The 19,490-nt window shown below is 35.7% G+C and overlaps 9 protein-coding genes and 1 pseudogene across 10 annotated transcripts, besides 1 other annotated feature; 5 read left to right on the plus strand and 5 right to left on the minus strand.

Annotated features, from left to right (window-relative positions):
• Positions 1–8,840: part of a mobile genetic element that runs on past the window's edge.
• TVAGG3_0504030 (KilA, N-terminal/APSES-type HTH, DNA-binding family) lies at positions 143–922 on the plus strand (the record flags this gene model as incomplete). The annotated part of the gene is made up of 1 exon (XM_001304530.1): positions 143–922. One exon carries the CDS (start codon positions 143–145, stop codon positions 920–922), a length of 780 nt encoding a protein of 259 aa, XP_001304531.1.
• TVAGG3_0504040 (uncharacterized protein) lies at positions 1,246–1,408 on the plus strand (the record flags this gene model as incomplete). Its single annotated transcript, XM_001304531.2, has 1 exon — positions 1,246–1,408. A coding segment is annotated over one exon (163 nt), but the record flags the coding sequence as incomplete, so codon positions are not given.
• Positions 2,545–2,704, plus strand: TVAGG3_0504050 (annotated as a pseudogene). The gene has a single exon. A coding segment is annotated over exon 1 (160 nt).
• On the minus strand, positions 2,721–3,140 carry TVAGG3_0504060 (protein of unknown function, DUF4108 family; the record flags this gene model as incomplete). Its single annotated transcript, XM_051236743.1, has 1 exon — positions 2,721–3,140. One exon carries the CDS (start codon positions 3,138–3,140, stop codon positions 2,721–2,723), a length of 420 nt encoding a protein of 139 aa, XP_051094567.1.
• On the minus strand, positions 3,178–3,762 carry TVAGG3_0504070 (Poxvirus D5 protein-like family; the record flags this gene model as incomplete). The annotated part of the gene is made up of 1 exon (XM_051236744.1): positions 3,178–3,762. One exon carries the CDS (start codon positions 3,760–3,762, stop codon positions 3,178–3,180), a length of 585 nt encoding a protein of 194 aa, XP_051094568.1.
• Positions 4,442–4,717, minus strand: TVAGG3_0504080 (uncharacterized protein; the record flags this gene model as incomplete). Its single annotated transcript, XM_051236745.1, has 1 exon — positions 4,442–4,717. One exon carries the CDS (start codon positions 4,715–4,717, stop codon positions 4,442–4,444), a length of 276 nt encoding a protein of 91 aa, XP_051094569.1.
• Positions 5,365–5,816, minus strand: TVAGG3_0504090 (protein of unknown function, DUF4106 family; the record flags this gene model as incomplete). The annotated part of the gene is made up of 1 exon (XM_051236746.1): positions 5,365–5,816. A coding segment is annotated over one exon (452 nt), but the record flags the coding sequence as incomplete, so codon positions are not given.
• Positions 6,148–7,755, minus strand: TVAGG3_0504100 (protein of unknown function, DUF4106 family; the record flags this gene model as incomplete). The annotated part of the gene is made up of 1 exon (XM_051236747.1): positions 6,148–7,755. One exon carries the CDS (start codon positions 7,753–7,755, stop codon positions 6,148–6,150), a length of 1,608 nt encoding a protein of 535 aa, XP_051094571.1.
• Positions 8,841–14,959: 6,119 nt separating the features above from the next.
• Positions 14,960–18,023, plus strand: TVAGG3_0504110 (translation initiation factor protein; the record flags this gene model as incomplete). The annotated part of the gene is made up of 1 exon (XM_001304532.1): positions 14,977–18,021. The coding sequence occupies one exon, from the start codon at positions 14,977–14,979 to the stop codon at positions 18,019–18,021; it is 3,045 nt and encodes a 1,014-aa protein (XP_001304533.1).
• A 627-nt stretch (positions 18,024–18,650) lies between these two features.
• On the plus strand, positions 18,651–19,454 carry TVAGG3_0504120 (methylated histone binding; the record flags this gene model as incomplete). The annotated part of the gene is made up of 1 exon (XM_001304533.2): positions 18,789–19,400. One exon carries the CDS (start codon positions 18,789–18,791, stop codon positions 19,398–19,400), a length of 612 nt encoding a protein of 203 aa, XP_001304534.1.
• Positions 19,455–19,490: the final 36 nt, after the last annotated feature.

The raw sequence follows: 19,490 nt of genomic DNA on the forward strand, positions 1-19,490 counted from the left end.
GAGATAGGTAAAGCTATAAAATTATTTGACGAAGTTGCTGAAAAATACATGTAAAGCGTTTATTTTTGGTCTTTTGTGAAAGTCAGGAAATAACGCTAGTTTTTTATAAAATATTTTTTTTATTTTGTATGTAAAGACAGATATGTCAACAACCGAGAACACAACAACTGCTATCGTTCATGAAGCTATAAATGAAGAATACGAGTGGGTTCAGTATAACAAACAGTTACGTCTCATTCGTTCGGTCAAAGACGATATGTACCAAATGCAAAGTATTTTGACAGCATGTTTTGCTCCAGATACCAAACATACAGACGATTGGTTTGAATTAAATAGCACTCATGAACTCCTCAGTGAGTTTGAACATGTAGAACTTAAAAAGATGTACCAAGACAGACAAAACTTACCATCACATCTAAAAGGTATATATGTTCATAAGTTCCTAGTTAGTTCAATAGCAATGTGGGCTTCACCTCGTTATGCAATCTACATACTTATGCTACTTGACGAACTTTGTACAAAGCAGAGAGAAGATATGATGAAAGAAGACAAAAACATACAGAAAAGAATACCACGTTCGGTACCAAAAGGAAAGGAAAAGAACTATAAGTATATGATTTATACTGAAGAGATGGAAAATGAAGAAGACAGAGATATGGTTATGTTGCATTTAGTCAGAAGAAACAACAAAAGCTTTTACGACCTTGCTAAGATTTACAAATCTGACAGAAATTGGTTCTATCGCGAAAACTTACCGATTTCAATGACACCGAATGAAGATGTGAAACAAATAGTTCAAGATACTTTACCTCAAACACACTATGATATTAAAGGTTGTACAATACTTACCTTCAAAGAAGATTTGCCATTGTTAAAGGAAAAAATAACAGAGTATTTTGACAACTTCAAACAAGTAGAGTAGATGAACCATTTATTTTTCAAGCTTGACTTCAGATGGCTCAGGTAGCTCTATAAGGTCAATTGTCTTGTCAAATCCTTCTGGCATTCCGAGTCCTTCCTTCCGACAGGAAAAAAATTTCCCGACAACTGGAAAAAAATTTCCTTCCGACAGGAAAAATTTTCCTGTTGTTCGTCCGTAAACCATTCAAATTTTCGAAAATTGAGAACTTTTTGGTCGAACTTCAGAAAAAGTTTTTCCTTCCGACAGAAAAAGTTTTTCCTTCCGACAGAAAAAGTTTTTCCTTCCGACAGAAAAAGTTCTTCCTTCCGACAGGACACAAACGAATGTCCGACGTACCACCAACCGAGTCCATTCCAAAGCCAGAAGAACCGAAAGCTGCAGCACCACAACAGACTAAGACTAAACACTTACATTTTTCAAGCTTGACTTTTTACAATTTGAACTTTGTTTGCGTAGATATGAATTCTGAAAGAAGTATGAGGGTCTTGTATGACTTTGTACTTCTCCCATAGTTCATGTCTGTCAAACTTACCTGCCATGGACTCTTTCATAAGTTCCATGAAATCGTCTTCGGACAATCCGGGGAAAAGTATAATATCAGTAAGTATTCTCTTTACATCCTTACTTAAACTCTTGGCTGTCTGTACACAAATGACAACTGAAATGTTAAAGTGTCTGAGCTTCTTAAGAATTCGACACATGTCTTGTTCTCTATTCTTTAACAAAGGATGAGAAGCAAAGTCATCTAAGATAAGAAGACATCTATGAGGGTACGTTTTCCAATCGTAAGATTGCAATTTCTTCGAAATGTATTCTATCTCTTTCTGTTTGTTTCTGAAGTGTTTCTTCTCTAATATTCTCTGCATTTCCTCATTTGGGTCTTTAAACTTCGAATTGACATACTCATTTATAGCATTATACTTCAAAACTCTTCTTTGGTACTTCTTTATCCAATCTAACAACTCAGAGTCTTTTATACATACTAACTTAGACTTCTTTATAATATCTTTGAACGAATTGACGGTTTGGTCAAATTGACCCGAAGTACTACAAATGACAACTAACTCATAGAATGGGTTCTTCTCATCTAGTTCTTGTTGTTGTGCAGCCATTTTAAGATAAGTGAAAGTCTTACCCGACCCAGGTGGTGCAATTAGACCTGTTATACCATTCTGAGCAAATAAGAACTTGTCATGTATAGGCTTTATCTGAGCATTTTCTAACTTCCTCTTGTTCTTGTTTAAAACATTCTCAAATTTCTTGTCAATGTCAGCAAACTTTTTTTCTAACATATTTTTAGAAAAATTAAAATTTTTATCTTTTAGAAAATGTCTAGCGATTTCGCTATCTATATTCGAGACAAGCTTTTCGACAGCAAAACATCTGTAGACCATAAAATCTTACATAGTGTAAACAAGAAAGGTGAATTTGTTCTAAAGTTCTGTTTCTGGGAATATGACAAGAACCATAAAACATTAAGCAGAGAAGTCTTAAAATTTGTCAATGACAGACTTGTTGACAGAGATGACGCCTCTTGGAGAGATGAAGTCCAACAAAACTTCTTAGAATGCAAAGAAGACACATGCACTGTTCTTGAAGATGAAATAGAAAACAGAATAGAAGAGCTATTAAAGGACAAAGAACTTTTACATAAATATGGTTCTGAGAAGTTTGACATAACTCCACCAGAAAAGAAGAAGAGAGAAAAGAAAAGAAAAGAAAGTAGAAGAAGAGAAGAAAGAACCTGAACCAGTTCCAGAGAAGAAGAAATTTGACATGTAAAAATAAAATTTTATTTTTAGAACATTTCTGGGTCAATGTCAATGTTCTCTTCCTCTTTAGGAGTAAACACTGGCTTAGACTCTAAAATCTTTTTACCCAATTTACCTTGAACTTCTACAACTTTAGACTCATAATATTCATAGTCGTCTGCTTTCTTTGGTTCATAAGGTATAACAAGTTTGTATGCTTTGCCTTCTTTAAGGTTTGAAAACCTTCTGTCAAAACTTTCTTTGACTGCTAACAAACCTTCTATGTCTAAGTCTTCAAATTTCGCACCATTTTTAGTCACAATAGCAAACTTAACTGGTTCGATGTTCCAAACTTTGCTGAATGAAGACTTTTCAAAATGGTAGAAGTAAACATTCAAATATGTGAATGGGTCTAGTTCTTCTTTAAGTCCTGACATGTACTTGTTTACTGAGATGAATTTTGCCATCTTTTCTATCGGATAAAAAAAAATATTTTTTTTAAATTTACTCAGAAAAATTTTTCTTTGTATATACACCATTCTGAACATCTAAAAGACTTTTGACATTTGCCAAGAATGTTCGTTTAGACGCTGTCATATAACCATATTCTTGACAATATTGTTTATACGAATCGTACAATGACCTTTCATCTAATGACACAAAGTCAGTTTCATCTATGAACAGTTCATATACACTCTTGTTTGCTTCTAACAATGTTTGTCTCTCTTCGGTATGTGGAATTTGTCTTGGATTGAACTTTGAAATATCTAATGTCATAAAATATGAGAACAAGTGGTTGTAAAAGTCAGATGTCAAAGTTTCTGACAAAGCGTCAAAATATTCTGTATCTTGCATATGAGCTTCTGACGTTCTGACAACTACATATCTTCTGTCAGAACTTTCTAACTTCATCGGAACAGCATTGTTTGAAACCATAACGAAGTTTGCAACATTTTCACAAACTCTTTGGTCTTTATATTTTCTTTCAACAACTCCAACTTTGTCTGTTATAAGACTCTTCAAAGCATCTGAGTTCAAAACTTTTGTTGTATCTATACTTTGAAGTTCGTTACATACTATAAGTTTCATATTCTCTATTGAAGAGTTAAATTTACCGCAGATGTTTTCTAAGTTTGTCATATTAGGGTTCGAATAGCCCTCTAACAGTTTGCATAAGATATCTGTAAAGAATGTGTTCTTACCTGTTCCTTGTTTTCCAATTATAATGAGAGCAGTTTCATTTTTAGCACTTGGATGTTGTAAGATGTTTGCAAACCAACATAAGATATACTCATAGACTCTTTCGTTTCCATTGCATATAATTTCTTTGACATGGTCTAACCAAGCTTCTATAATATTTTCTTTCCATTCTACTTGTTCGTATTTATATCCAGTGAAGATAGAATAGAAGTTTGGAGAAGGTGTATAAAACTTTATACCACGAACTGAAAAATCTTCTAACTTTGACAATAAGATATCCCAAGCATCTAACATCTTCATGCCAACTTGTACGACTTTTATTTTCTTAAGTTTCTGTCTACATTCTTGTTCTGAAACTATTGTTGCTCTTGGTTTGTTAAAGACAACATCCCATTCTTTCATAACATAACATTCTGGGGCAGAGTCGACATAAATGACTAAACGTTTCAAATTCTCGACTGCTTTGTTATAGTCTCGAAATGGACACATATTTCTGAATGTTTGGAAGTCATAAAAATCTGAAACATCTATTCTGTACATTTTTATAAAAATAAAAAAAATATTTTTTTTATTCTTGAGCTATTTGTTGTTGAAGTTGTTCTTGAGCTATTTGTTGTTGAAGTTGTTCTTGTAATACAATACTTTCACCAGTTGCATCTTCCAATTCGAAACTTTCTGCCGTCATTGACAAATACATAGGACATAAAAGTTTTACAGGAACAAAGTTTGCGTCAACTAAGGTTAAGTTTATGTTTGCTAAAGTGTTTGAGTTTACTAAAGCTGAAAACTCTGCATTCGAATGAACAATAGGCAAACCAGCAGAGAATGTGTTATTTATACGCATAAGTATCTTTTGGTCATAGTAGTTTCTGTCGACATTCGAATAACACTTTGAACCTAAGTTTGAAACAATATATAAAATAGGTGTACTTAAAGTCAATGGAACAGACATTCCTTGTATGACACCTTTTCCTGTTATAGGAAACTGTTGGTAGTAAAAACCAGATATAAGTTTTGTATTATAGCTCATATTGTTTATAGTAAACTCAGTCGGACATCCAAACATAATGAAACCTGCTCTAGTTGCAGCACATGTTACACCCGTACTTAAAGTATTAAATAAGTCAACAAAACCTGTTGGTGGTATATCTGAGTAAGTATCTTCAAAGGAGTATTTTTTACCATTCACAACAATAAAATCTTCTGGTGTCAAAAGAGCAAAACAAGCTTTAGTCGTCATTGTGTTTAAGGTTAGTTTACAATATCGTCCTTGAGGACTTTGTAAGTTTGTTGTTATAGAATTATATGACTCAGGGTTTTTAGTCGTAATAGTATAAACCATTGTGTCTTCTGCCATTTACTTAGCAAATAAATTTTAATGAAATGTTGTGGTCGTCAAATATTTTTATAACGTCTGGGAAACTATATTTTAAGTTCAACGTTTCACCTCCTTTCATAACGTATATCTTGTCAATGACATTATATGAAACACCACAGCAACTAACGTCGGGTTCTATTTCTTTGATGTTTATATCGTCTGCCTCTGTCAAAAGTTTCAATAGTTCTTTCAAAACTTCATGAGGTGCAATGACATATGAGTTCACTTTTACAGGGTTGTGTTCGACCAAGTTTAACATTATACCTAAAGCTTGACAAATCTTCTCCTGAGTTTGAAGTTTGTCTTTCAGTTGTTGGTAGTCGTTTCGAATATCTGCAACAGAACTTAAGTCTCTGCTAACTTCAGGGTATGTTGGTTGTTCTTTTACAGGAACTATTGTTATACCATCTTGGTCTTCGTATGGTTTCCCCACTTCAACATCTCTGTCTTTGACATTGACAACAACACTTTGACTGTTTGTTTGAGTTGGTGAATTTAACTTCACATCTGCCACTGCCATTAAACCTTTTGAAACACTTACGCTTCTATTTTTCGGAAATGACATTTTACTTAGAATAAAAAGATGGACGTATTTGAGTATCTCTTCGAATTGAAGCAAAACAAAGTTTACACACACAAACAATACAAATACATTGACAGAATAGTTCTTTATACAAACAATGGAAAATGTTATAGAATAGCAGTCTTTGCTGAACCAAAATATTTTCATAAAGCAAAGAAAGTTGGTATAACTGAAATGGTGAAAGTTCTTGAAGCAGACAAAAATATAACTTCAAAACTTACAGATATTTCTAAAGGTAAGTTTATAATACAATATTATGTCAAAACTGGCGTACTGTCAATATTTGACGGAGAGAAGTCAGTTCAAGAACAACTTACTGACCTGCTGCCAAAATCTGCTCGATGGAAGCTGTCGTTATGCCAATCTGAGGAGCCCCAGCAGGTTTCATCGAACGAATCTTCAAAAGAGCATCTTCCGTGAAAAGTGCTATTGGTTTTGTAAACTTCTTTGCTTTCAATTCATCTGGACCGTCTCTGTCACCAGTATATTGTATTTGAACTGTACCAACAGTTGAAATACCACCCATAAAGTCTTCTGAGTCAGCAAATGGAATGCCAAGCCAAAAGTTTGAACGGTCTCCATTTGTATATTGAGTTTTTTGACCTCCTGTATGAGTCCATACTTTCACATATGGCATAATAGAACTTTGCATTTCAGGGTTAATGGTTGTTGTGAAGTTGTTGTTAAAGTTCATAGCATCTAATGTCAAGTTGTATGACCTCATATCCTCAACTGTAGAATATTCTTCTCTTGGATAATATTTGCCATCTATGTTTATATGATATTTAATACCGGGGTTGTAGAAACAAGAATAGTCATTTATAGTTCGTCTGAAAAGAACAAACATAGTATCTGCATGTTTCATTGCAGTTGTTAAGGCAATATCTGTTCTTGCACCTGGGTCAGCACTTTGGTTTCCAACTTCACCTGCAAAGTCTTTGACAGATATTTGGTGTATAGGGAACATAAGTGGAACTGCAATATATTTGGCAGCTAAAGCATTTGAAATATCTGGGTCCAACATATAGACTGCAAGTCTGCTTTCTATTCTCTTGCATTCAAATTTTTCGCATGTGAACTTAACTGGGTCCCAAGCAGTTCCAGCAGCATTGAAATAATAGTTTACTTCAGTGTTGAGGTTTGAGAAACCAAAGTCTAAGTCAACTTTGTCTTTGCAAAATTCGGCGAATGACGTTTTATTTGTTCCCTCTACGTCTGTAATAGTGAATGGGTCTTGTGTTGGTGCAATGACTAAGTTATTTTTGCTTGGAGTAAGTTCAATAGAAATTTTTCCTGCCCAGTTTGGCAAGTATCTTAAAAACCTGAAGATGAGGAAAGATGACAAAGGAACTCTAAGTTTCAGTTTTACTTTGGTTACTGCTGCTGCAGTTTGTCCAGAAAGGTTAACATAAACTCCTGGAACGTTAGGGTCAAGTCTTCTTATTTTCTCAATAGTTGCATATTGGTCTGTTTGTTCTCTAGCTTGTGGTTGTACTGAGTTTCTCAAAGCGAACCATTCATAGTTTGCCCATGTTACTGTTTGAACTAAGTCAGAGTTAGAATATATCTTATATCCCATGAAAACTTCTGGAGCATATTGGTATCCGACATAGAAAATTCCATTGCAACCTTTCTTGTCAGACAACTTGGCAGAAGGTTTTATTTCAATGTCTTGTTCCACGTATAAGAATGAGTTGTCAATAGAAATTATATGAAACCTGTCGCAAGCAATATCTACTGTTGTTGAAGAACCTTCTCCAAACTCACCTACATTTCCATAAGAAACAGCAGTTGTATATTCGTAAGTTCCAGGAACTATTTCTGACCTTCTAATGGCATTGTCGCATTCGTTATACCATTCGGAAACATTTCCATTCATGGCATCCAAAACTGTTGGCGTTATATTCTGAGCGGCGTACATTTCATATGGGTAAAAATATAGAATAGTTGGATTTATTTGTCATAATTGTTTCGGACCAAGCTTTACTTTCTTCCTGACTGAGTTTTTAACTGAATCTTTAACTCTTCTTTTTCCTTCATTGCCACTACTTTCACTAGATGAAGTTACTTCTTCACTACTTTCACTTTGTTCTACTCTTCTCTTCTTCTTTGGTGTCGCTTTTGGTAACTTGCCCTCTGCTTCAAGTTGTTGCATCTTTGCCTCATGTTCACCTAGTATGTTGTAAATTTCCCATGTCCTTTTTGCCTTTGGGCTCTGGTCGCCCATCTCAGGTAACCTATATCCTAGAAAGATTTTGTCATAGTTTGTATTTGAGTCTTCGCTTATTGTTTGCATGACTCTTTCCTGAGTTTCCGGTTCAAGCTCTTCAAATATAGCTTGTCCATATGGAATAAGCTCGTTTCCAAATATATGTTTTTGTAGCCATTCTGGTTTTCTTTCCATGTAACCAATAATATCTTTTGTGAATGGGAAAGCTTTTACCCAACGTTTCAGGCTTGCGTCATTTATTTCTGTAGTTGGTTTTATTTTGTCAAGGAACATGTTTTTCAATACTAACATTTCATTTGGTACTGTCCATTTGAGTTTTCTTAAATATTCATCCCTTCTCAGTTCATTGTCTGCAAAGTAAGTTTTTATGACATTTTGCAAACTTTCGTTTGCAAGGTCATGTACAATAGGTTCTCTTCCTTCTCTCCCTAACTTTCTTTCTAAACTCTTCACCAAATATACCATCTCTATGGTTCTGTGTAGTTCTTTGAGATAAATGTTCTAGAACGTCAGGTGTTATATTTCCATCAGCCATGTTCATTTCATACTGGTCCAAAATATCTGCATCTTTCATATCTTTCAATGGCATTAAAGCCGCGCTGAAAATACCAGCTATATCTGGTTCACCATTCACTTCCATTGCGTCTACAACTTCTTGGAATTTGAGGTTGTAAGTTTATGAACCACCTATCCGGATTAGCTTTATGACCCCATCTCATTGTAGTTCCATAGTCTGCAGAAACAAAAGTAGGTTTGTTTCCATATTGGTTAGGTTCTGAATGAACTTTAAACAATGTTTTCATTTCTATATGTTTTGTTGAAATTAAACCTTTTATTTTCACCGAGTTCAGCCAAAGATTGAACGTTATATGCTCGTAAGTAAAAAGGATTATTGTATTTGTGTACATTTTCTTTCAGTACTTCCATTCTATGCTGAATATTTTCATCTGATGTTGGAGTCTTTTGTATGTCGGTGAACATTTTTCGATATTCTTCTACTCTGTCAGCCGAATTTTTCTTAGACTCTTGGAAAGATTCCATATTCACCTCATAGTCTTGTTGAGGGTCAAGATTTTTCGGCTGTTCCAAATCTTCATCTAGTTCTGTGAAGTTAGTTTCCAAAGGAGGGACTTGTTCGTTTCCTTCAGGCTCTTCTAGCTGTTGTTGCTGAACTATTTCTTCCATGTCTGGTTGTATCTGAACTTCTTCCTGTGGAGTTTCTTGTACCTCATTTGCTAGCATTTCATATATTCCGAGACCGTTTTTAACAAGTTCCCTATCTAAGTCATCCGGACTCATAAACCTTTCTTCTTTCGTTCCGTCTCTATTTTTTACGCGTTTCATGAAGAGAGTTGAATTGTCATTTAGCTCTGACACCAAATATCTCGGAGTAAATTCAGTCATGTCATTTGGATGATATGCTATTAAATCATATCCCTTAGCGAGCTTGTATTTTCCAGGTTTGAAATTATATCCCATTTGGTGCTGAACCATAAAGCTAAATAGGTTCGGGTCAGTATTTCCTTCCTTGAACTTTCTAATAGCTTCTTTATATCTGTCACTAAAGTCAAGAGTATCTGGGTAACCATAGTCTTCCTTAAGCATTTTTAAGAATTCTTGGTTTCCTTGTTCTCTACTTCTTTTATGTCCTTGCTCTGTTTGTGGTTGTTGCTGTGCAGTGTTTTGAACTGTTGGTTGTGGTGCAGTGTTTTGAACTGTTGGTTGTTGTGCTGGATTTTGAACTGTTGGTTGTTGTGCTGGTTGTTGTTGTTGTGTTGGTTGTTGTGTTGGTTGTTGTTGTTGTGCTGGTTGTTGTTGTTGTGTTGGTTTTGGTGCATGCCTGTGTCTGTGTCCATGTGACGATGTAAATGTTTTAGGTAGTCCTGGTGCAGGTGCTTCTCTTAGAGGGTTTGGTGGTATATAAGTTCCACCAGCTGGCACATATGTTCCATCTGCAGCATAGTGTCCTACCTGACTTTTCGTTTTTAAGAAAGCATTTACTAGGTCTGTTTTGGTCTGTTGTAACTCTTTTTCTTGACTTTCCACAACAGTTGCTCTAACGGCGTCATAGGCACTTTGAACTGCCTGTCTCGTTGCTGCATCTGTTATTTTCGTCATATTTTGTGCTACTTCTTTTAACTCTTTGTCGAAACCTTCAGACTTCAGTTTCTTTCCAGATGAGAAGTCGTTCACTTGTTTCACCTTACTATGAAGAGCTTCGAAGGCGTTCTTAAAGTCAGCATTTGTTAAAGCTTCATTTGAACTGTCTTCATCCGCTTGTATTTTTCCTTATTGACCCTATAAGTTGGGCTGCTTTGGCGTTGGCTTGGGCATCTAACCAGTCATTGTTAGCTTTTATATATTCTGCGCTTTTCATTGCCTTTTTGCATGGCTGCGTCGTTATTTTTACTTTCTTGTGCTAAGTTTTCATACTGTACGGTTTGGTTTTTGCAACTGTAAAAGTTTTTCTGCCTTTACATTTGCTTCAACTTCTTTTTTATACTCATCGCTATCCATATATGTCTTCAGGGCTTTTTTTTTATCTCTTCATCTTTCAGTACTTTATATTGAGTAGTATGGTTTTTCAAATTTATAACATCTTGTTCCATTTTTGCTACTTCTGCTGCTTTTTCTGACACTTTTTTCGCATATTCCTCTGTACTTAGTTCTTTCAGTTGTTCTCTTTCTTCTTTTTCTCTACGTTTAACTCATTGAGTTTCTTTGTGTGTCTGTCATATTCTAGTTTCTTTTCGTTTTCACCTATTTGTTTCTGTATGTCTATGTTTGACTTTTTGACATCTGCTATTTGATTTTTGAGTGAACTCAAATTCATTTGACTTTGAGGGTTATAAGCTGTTCCGTCTGCAGCTCCACCATAGCCTGCCATTTTCGCTAAAAGTGCCGCTCTTAAACCTCCACTCTGTGCACCAAGAACTCGGTTTAAAAGCATAGGATTGCTTGACATTTGTTGCAACATAGTGGGGTCATTCATAATTTGTTGTTGCACCTGTTGTTGTGGTGTCAGTTTTACTATTGGATGTTTCAATGCTCTCTTCCTCTTACGTATATTCTTACGTAGCTTACGTGGCATTTTAAGTGAAGTTAAAAAGCGGTTTTTGACAGATGTTTATATGACACTTTCTCCGGTTTATAGGACCTCTCTCATATTCTATCTTGTCATATCTAAACTCATAGTCATGTATGTCCTCTAACCATCTCATAACGGTTTCCAAACCACTTTTATCGGATGTAAAGTAAAAGCATGGATGGTTATGTAAAACGTCTAAAGTTTCTAAAGAGTCTCTCAAAGTATACTTCCTTGGAACGCCTGTAACTTTTCCTGTAGCGACGATAGACCCTTACTTGTCCGGACAAAGTTATACTATTTTGAGTGCTCTACCAAAAATTTTTATGGGCTAGAGGGCGCAACGCGCCTGGAAGCCCCCAATACCCAAAAAAACTTCATTTATACTAAACATCTTCAGGGCTAGAGGGCACGAAGTGCCTGGAGGCCCCACTACTTTTTTTTTTTTTTTTTTTACATAGTCGAACTGAACTTGATATTTTGAAATTTAAATTATTTATCAAAATTAAAATTTAACTTGAAATTTATAATTATTTAGTCATATTTTGCATAATTCTAAGTAGATTTTGTAAAAAATCAAGAAAGAAAAATTTTAACGTGCTTTATTTTTTCTTTTTTATAATAATACATATTATTATATAATTAACATATTCATAATGTTTCACCCTTTCAAAAATATAATCCTCCTCCTCTCAAATAAACGTACATACAGGTGGCCTCTTTTTTCAAAAAATTAAAATTTGAAATTTTGGGCTCAAATATTAGAGATTTTTTCAACCTTCAACGATATATGTTGTCTATATCAGACCTCCTTTCTTTTTGATACTTAACATTGTTCCTAAATCTTAGCCGTTAAGGCTGTTCTGAAAATATTTTTTTTTTTCGAAAAAATTCGAAAAAAATTCTTAAAATTCAAAAATCCTTAATTCCTGAGGATTTTGGAAAAAAGTTTTTACATGAACATGTGTATATTATATGAAGTATATTGATAAGGTAAAAATCAAATTTTATTGCATATTCATCGAGAAAATAAACTAACGAATCCCTCAAAATTGAGAGGGTAATCCTCCTCCTCTCAAATAAACGTACATACGGGTGCACCCTTAAATGATAAACCACAAATTTTTTTGCAAGTTATCTCAAGAATTTTCTCTGGAGCATCAGAAGCATGAAAAATCAGATCAGATCGATTATCCCTGTTGTCATATATAGTATTTTTGATGCATTGGAAATAATTTGAATTAAAATCACTAATGCTGTTAAGGGATTTACAACTAGAAAATGAAGTGAATGAAATATATTCAAGATTGTTTGTAGCAGCAAATGTTAAACTACGAAGATTGAAACAGTTACAGAATGCTAAATTTTCAATAACTCGAATACTTGATGGGATGTTCAGACTGGTTAGTGATGTACAGCGGAAAAATGAATAATCTTTAATGTGTGTAGAGCCTTCAAGAATAGTGACATTACTCAATTGTTCACAATTATAGAAGCACCAATTAGGAACGTTAGTTATGTTTATTATTCCACTTAAATTATTACATCCTTCAAATGTATTATTTGAAAATGTTACATTATTTGATTTAAATTTGACCAAAGTTAAATAAGAACAATTTTTGAATGCTGCTGTACCAATGAATAGTGAAGATGGAGAAGATACCGTAAACAAATCCAAAGTTTGACAATTTTGAAAAGCATAATTCTGAATCTCTCTAATATTAGAATTTTCTTCAAACTCAACAACATGAATTGTTGAATTTTCGAAAGCTCTTTCTCTGATTATTCTGACTGAATTTGGAATTGTAATATTATCTATTAAATATCCCCAATATTCATATATTATCGTTTGTTCAAGATCCATAATCAATGATTGATGATTAATAATAAGGTTTTGTTTATCAAAGTGTGAAATTGATACGTTGATTATATCATTTACAGCTCTTTGTTTAAATAATATTTTACATGTAAAATAAAATCTTACTTTTGGCGTAAACTGTGTATTTAGGAAACCATAATTAACAGTCATTGATGAATTAGGGAAGATAACTCTTTCGAGATTGAAACAACCATCGAAAATATAATCACCAATAGAATATAATGGACTTAAAATCGTAACATTTATCAGATCATGACACTCAACGAAAGCATAATTTTCAATTATTTTCACATTTGGAGGAATAGTGATATTTGTAATGTTTGAACCTGCAAAGCATTGAATTGCCAAAGTTATAACATAATCTGGTATTTTATATGATTTCCTGGTTAAATCTATATTATACAATAAAATAGACTTACTTTTGGAAAAAAGAACCTTATCTAAAATACCAAAATTATTGTTTCTTTCATGAATTGAAACATTTGTTAATTTGTAATTTGCCAAAGCTGAAGCCCTAATTATATTTACTTTTTCAGGAATTTGAAATGATGCAATGTTTGTAGATAGAAATATACAAGATTCCAAAGTTGTTAAATTCGAACCTTCTTCAAATTTAAAGTATTCAAGATCATAACAATAAGAGAAGGCCCTATAACCAATTATTTCGACGGATGCTGGAATCACAACATCTTTAATTAACCGATTCTGAGAAAAAGAATAAGAGCCTATTTCAAGAAGTCCTTCGGGTAACAGTATTTTACTAACTCTATAACAGTAATAAAATGCTCTTACACTTATCTTTGTGAGCTTGTGGCATGATGATAAATTAATAATTGTAAGACTAGTACATCCTTCAAAGCTACTCGTTCCAATTGTTGTTAAGTTAGAATTTTCTTCAAAAGAAAAAGAGATTAAAGATGTTCGATCCTTACAACATTCATTTGATATATATTCGCACGTTGCTGAGATTACAAAGCATTTTATATCATATGGAACTTGATTTAGCACTCTGTAGTTATCTAAATACTCAATCATATAATAATCGCAGGAATTTTGAGTTAATCGGAAGATATGGATGAATCAATAAGGTTTACTTTGAGTAACAACATTGTTACTAAATTCAATTTAATGTAATTTATCGTATTTTGTGAGAATTGTCATGACCAAAATTTTAAGATTTTGAATACTTTTTGAGAGAAAAATTATCTCCCAAATGACATAAATGCATATATTAACAGTATTTAGTGCATATCAATATATTCAAGATTATATAATTTCAACCACTAAAAATCCAAATCCGGCCAAACAAAGGCTATCGTCGCTTTATGAAAATTATCATCATTCTAAGAATCCAAGAACTCGAAGCTCTGCTCCCCAAATTAATTTCCATCCCAAAATAAATTTCCTTGGTAATCCAAAAATACCATAACATGATAGTAAGCCTACCTTCCTTACTAAGTTATTCATGGGGATTTGTTTATTAATCCCGAGTTAACTATTTTTAATATGTATACGCTTGGATGATTGTATTAAATTTAATCGACTAAGCATCTTCCAACATTTTGTCGATCATGTTATTGATCAATGATTTTGTTCGGAAGCTCTGAATGAAACAAGCAATACTTTTTAAAATAAAATATGATATCATTCTGCCCAGACAGCGGTCTCATTGAACAATTTAGAAGTTGAATTTTGAAACTCAATATTAAGAGATAAGAATGCAAAATATAAATGATCTATTAACTACATATGTTAATTGTCATATACAAATTTTAATATATCTATTTTTCTTTTTTTGGAAATTAAAATTATAAGACACAAGAGCCACATTATATGATAAAAATTGCATTATATTTAGTAAATATTTCAAATGCAATCAGAAATCAATATTTGAAGTCTAGGACCAAGATCAAAAAATTTTTTTTCAAGGACCACAGTAAAAAAAATCATGTACGGAGGCTTTAATGTTAAGTTTAAGATGGTTGAAAATGCACTCCAAAACCAGATGACTTATGAGGCATCAGGCCAAATTCGTCAGGCTTTCGATGTTGCATCAGATTATTTCGCAAAACCATATGCTCGTGTTTGGGATGCCCCACACGAACGCCTTTTCAAGAACACTCTTCGTCTCGCATCACAACTCATGGTTGCCCCAGAGTCAGCTCTTCATACAGCTGTTCGTCTTGCAGTTACAAATCCAAACGACACATTGGCCGACAACCTTCTCGAATTCCTTTCAATGTGCGATGAGAGAATGGAAATTGAGCAGCAGCGTGCCGATAAGGAGCTCCAGAACACACCAGATTCAGAGCTTTTCCAGAAAATTGATCTTAAGAAGCTTATTCAAGAATCCGTTGTCAACGCATCCATTGAGTTCACACACAAGTGCTACCTCGCTATCCTCGAAAGAATCTTCAAGATCCAGCGTTTCGAAACACTTTACCACACAATTCTTCGTAAGGCTTTCGAATTCACCAGGAAGTACAACCGCCCAGAGTTCCACCGCGAATTCTGCGTTTCCCTCATGTACTACAGAACAGCCACTGAAAATCCACGCCAGGAGACAATTATGAAGATCATCAACACACAGCTCGTCTGCTACGAGACATCCGTCTTCTTCAAGAAGTACCAGCGCGCTATCGAAGCTCTTGCCGATGCTTTCGACTTCTCCCTCAAATACAACTCACTTCCTCTCGAAATTGAGAAGAAGATCGAAGAGAAGAAGCTCGAGATTCTCCAGCTCACCAACAACAAGCGCCTTGCTGCCATCCAGCGTGCCAACATGATCGATTTCTACAATTCCCACCCATCAGTCCAGCCACCAATGCCAATCAAGGAAATGCTTGAGCTCGTTATCATCGAGACCGCCGCTTCTCCACTTTTCGATGAGTCCAGCGTCAAAGATGACACAGTAAACTTCCCATTGTTCCTCAAGCAGACATCCGGCACAATTCCATCCCGCTCTGATGTCCTTACACGCCTTATCCTCAAGGCCGATATCACACCACTCACAATCTTCATCAAAGCCGCTGAAACAGAGTCAGATCCATTCCTCATTTCCGAAACATACCAGCACTTCGTCAACCAGTACTCCGAGAAGTACGAGAAGACTCTTATCGACGAACTCTCTCAATACGCCGCAATCAACATCATTGAGCGCATTAGAATCCACTACGATACGATTTCCTTCTACGAACTTGGTCAGTTCATTCCATGGATGGACCATGTCCCACTTGAGCAGCTTCTTGTCCACGCCGCCAGATTCAACATCATTCCAGCCCATATTAACATGTTGACAGGTTATATTTCACTTACACCACGTGGCAGCCAAGAGCTTGTCCCAACAATGTCCAACATGAACAACCAGCTCAAGAACATCTTCGACCACTTCCAGTCCATCAACAAGGAAATGGCTGTTTCCGGCATTTCCACCACAAACGACGACGACATCATGAGGCAGAGAAGGAAGGCCCACAGAGCCATCTACGACGAACCATACAGAGAGTTCAATGACCGTCCATCTCACTTGGCCTTGCTCATCAAGAACGTCGAGAAGAAGAACGCAGCCAGGAGAGCCAAGGCAGAGGCAGAAGCTGCAGAAAAGAGGAGACTCGAGGAAGATGAAGAGAAGAAGAGGAGAAGAGAGGAAGAAGAGAAATCCAAGGAGAGAAAGAAACGCGCAGACTCATACGAATACAGATACGCTGAATGCCAGCTTATCTGCGAAAGCCTCAACCTTGATCTCAAAGAGTTCCTTGAGAAACCACTCGAGAAAGGACCAAGGAAGACAGGCAAGAAGCACGAGGACTTGGAGTGGATCGAGTTGAAGGCAGACGAACTCAAGAGAATGTACGTCCAAGAGATGCAGTCAAAGTCAGACGGAATCCAGAGAACTATGGCTACTGTCAAGGCCGAGATCGGCAAGAACAGAGTCAAGGCAAGACTCGCCATGAAGAAGAAACTCGAGAAGGAAGGAATGCTCGCCAAGGAAGCACAGATCGTTCCAAAGCTCATGGCAGCAATGGAGAAAGGCCGCAAGAAGCAGTACGAAGAAGACCTCAAGCAGTACGAGGCAGTGCAGCAAAAGCTCAGAGACATCACACCGCACTTCAAGGCACTCGCGGACAAGCTCAAGGAGCAGTTCGAGGCAGCAAGACCAGTTAAGCATCAGCCAGCAGCCGGCGGATACGTCACCCTCGCTCAGAGAAAGGCTGAGGAAGAGGCGAAGCAGGCAGAGGCAGAGAAGCCAGCGGAAGACGTCGAGGCGAAGAAGAAGGCCGAGGAAGAAGAGAAGAAGAGGATCGAAGAGGAGAAGGAGAAGAAGGCAGAGGAAGAAGCCGCTGCAAAGAAGAAGGCTGAGGAAGAGGCAGCAAAGAAGAAGAAGGCAGAGGAAGAGAAGAAGAAAGCAGAAGAAGCTGCAAAGAAGAAGGCCGAAGAAGAAGCGAAGAAGAAACAACAAGAAGAGGCTGAAGATGATGAAGAGGAAGAGTACTACGAGGAAGAGGAAATCATCGAGAAAGTCAAAGTTCCAGTCGCAAAGAGTGGATGGGGAGCTGTCAACGTCAGCGCAAACAAGCCAATCGAAGTCGGACTCAACTCCCACATGGCTTCTTCTCACCAGCCACAGCCATCAGGAAGATACATTCCTTCAAACCAGCGCCCGAGACAGGGTCCACCAAGTCAATCCCCTGCAGAAAGATATGGTTCTTTTCAGAGACAACAACCAAATCTCGCAGAGAAATACGGATCATCTCAGGGAACACATCCACAGCCAGGTCAGAGATCAAATGGTCCTCAGAGACAACAACCAAATCTCGCAGAGAAATACGGATCATCTCAGGGAACACATCCACAGCCAGGTCAGAGATCAAATGGTCCTCAGAGACAACAACCTAGTCCAGCAGAGAAATTCGGATCATCTCAGAGAAAACCACAACCAAATCCAGCACAGAGGTACGGTGGATCTCAGAGACCACGCGGAGGCCGTAACTAAAAATAGATATATTTTTAACAATCAATTTTTTTAAATGAGTGCAAGAAAAGTGAGTTTTGACTAATAATTTATACAGTTTTAGTTTTAGATTAGAATCATTCATTTCTGATTTGCCTCGGTAGCCATAGCTCAACCACCTATAAAACAAAAACAAAACAAAAAAAAACGCTAAATTTGATGGGATTGGGTGATTTAGGTTAGGTGAGATAGTGAAGACACCGCCTAAATCCATCGCCTAGACATGCTAGGACAATGAGTTAATAAATTAGTATGAACAGAGGCGCCTGGCACATACCAGGCGAACCGCTGTCAAGCGATTCAGAACAGATACTACACTTATTCAGAGCGAATCGCCCTGAGTGCAAAACAAAACTAAATAATTTTTTTAAAGCTAAATTTTTTAATGTTAAATATAACATGTCAAATTCACATTTCTCATTCAATTTCGAGAAACAAAAGAAGTCTTAAAACAATCTCAACTCATAGAGTATTTTAATTTAATAAAATATTTTTTTCAAAAATTCGAATATTTTCATTTTGAAATTTTATATTATCTTTATTTCTAATATAAAACATTGCATTCATTTAACATTTGTTTTTAACTCAAAAATAAAAGATTGCTATCATTTAAATTATCTAATTTAGATTTTCAATTTGTTTTTTTGAGCAAATCAGTAGAAATACACAATACAATGAATTGTATAGTAAATGTCTAGTGCAAAACACGCAGCCAACAGTTATATTTTTAGTTTTTTGAAGAATTTTAGATGCTGCTTCGCAAGTTAGATAAAATTCCTCAAACAATTGAGCGACGCCAAAGCGCAATAACAAGAATGGATAATAGATGTGCACAAGCACGTGATATTTTATCAAAATCCGTCGAAAATATTGGAGCTATCCAACCAAATGCTAAAATAGCAGACGAACAGGCAATGACATCAGCTCGTTTGGAGTATGAAGCACAAACTTTACTTGACTATAGTGCTCAAAAAGTTGAAGCTGCCAGATCATTAGTTGATTTACTTGATCAAGCTGAGCAAGAAATTCTTTCCGAAATTAAATTAATGGAATCCTTTTTAGCTACGAAGAAAACATTTGACCAGAACCCTCTTGCAGACGATTATGTTGAAAAAATCAAGAATAAAATGCAATATACAGGGATAGCAAACGATGGAGAGCATTATTGCATTTGCCGTGGACTTAATGTTGGACAAATGGTTCAATGTGATAATCCAAAGTGCCCATTCGAATGGTTTCACGTCGAATGCGTCGGAATTACAAACAAAACAACAAAAACATGGTTTTGTCCATATTGCGCGCAACTTTTGCAAAATACTACTACTGATAAAACGACGACAGACTCAAATAATGATGTATAATATTTTTTTTTGTTAGAATAGATTAAGTAAAGCATAGAGAGTACTATTACTCCGATTTTTTTACAAATCAATACCCATCGCATTGTCGAA

This window comes from Trichomonas vaginalis, chromosome II (assembly GCF_026262505.1).
Source record: "Trichomonas vaginalis G3 chromosome II, whole genome shotgun sequence".
Taxonomy (NCBI): domain Eukaryota; phylum Parabasalia; order Trichomonadida; family Trichomonadidae; genus Trichomonas; species Trichomonas vaginalis.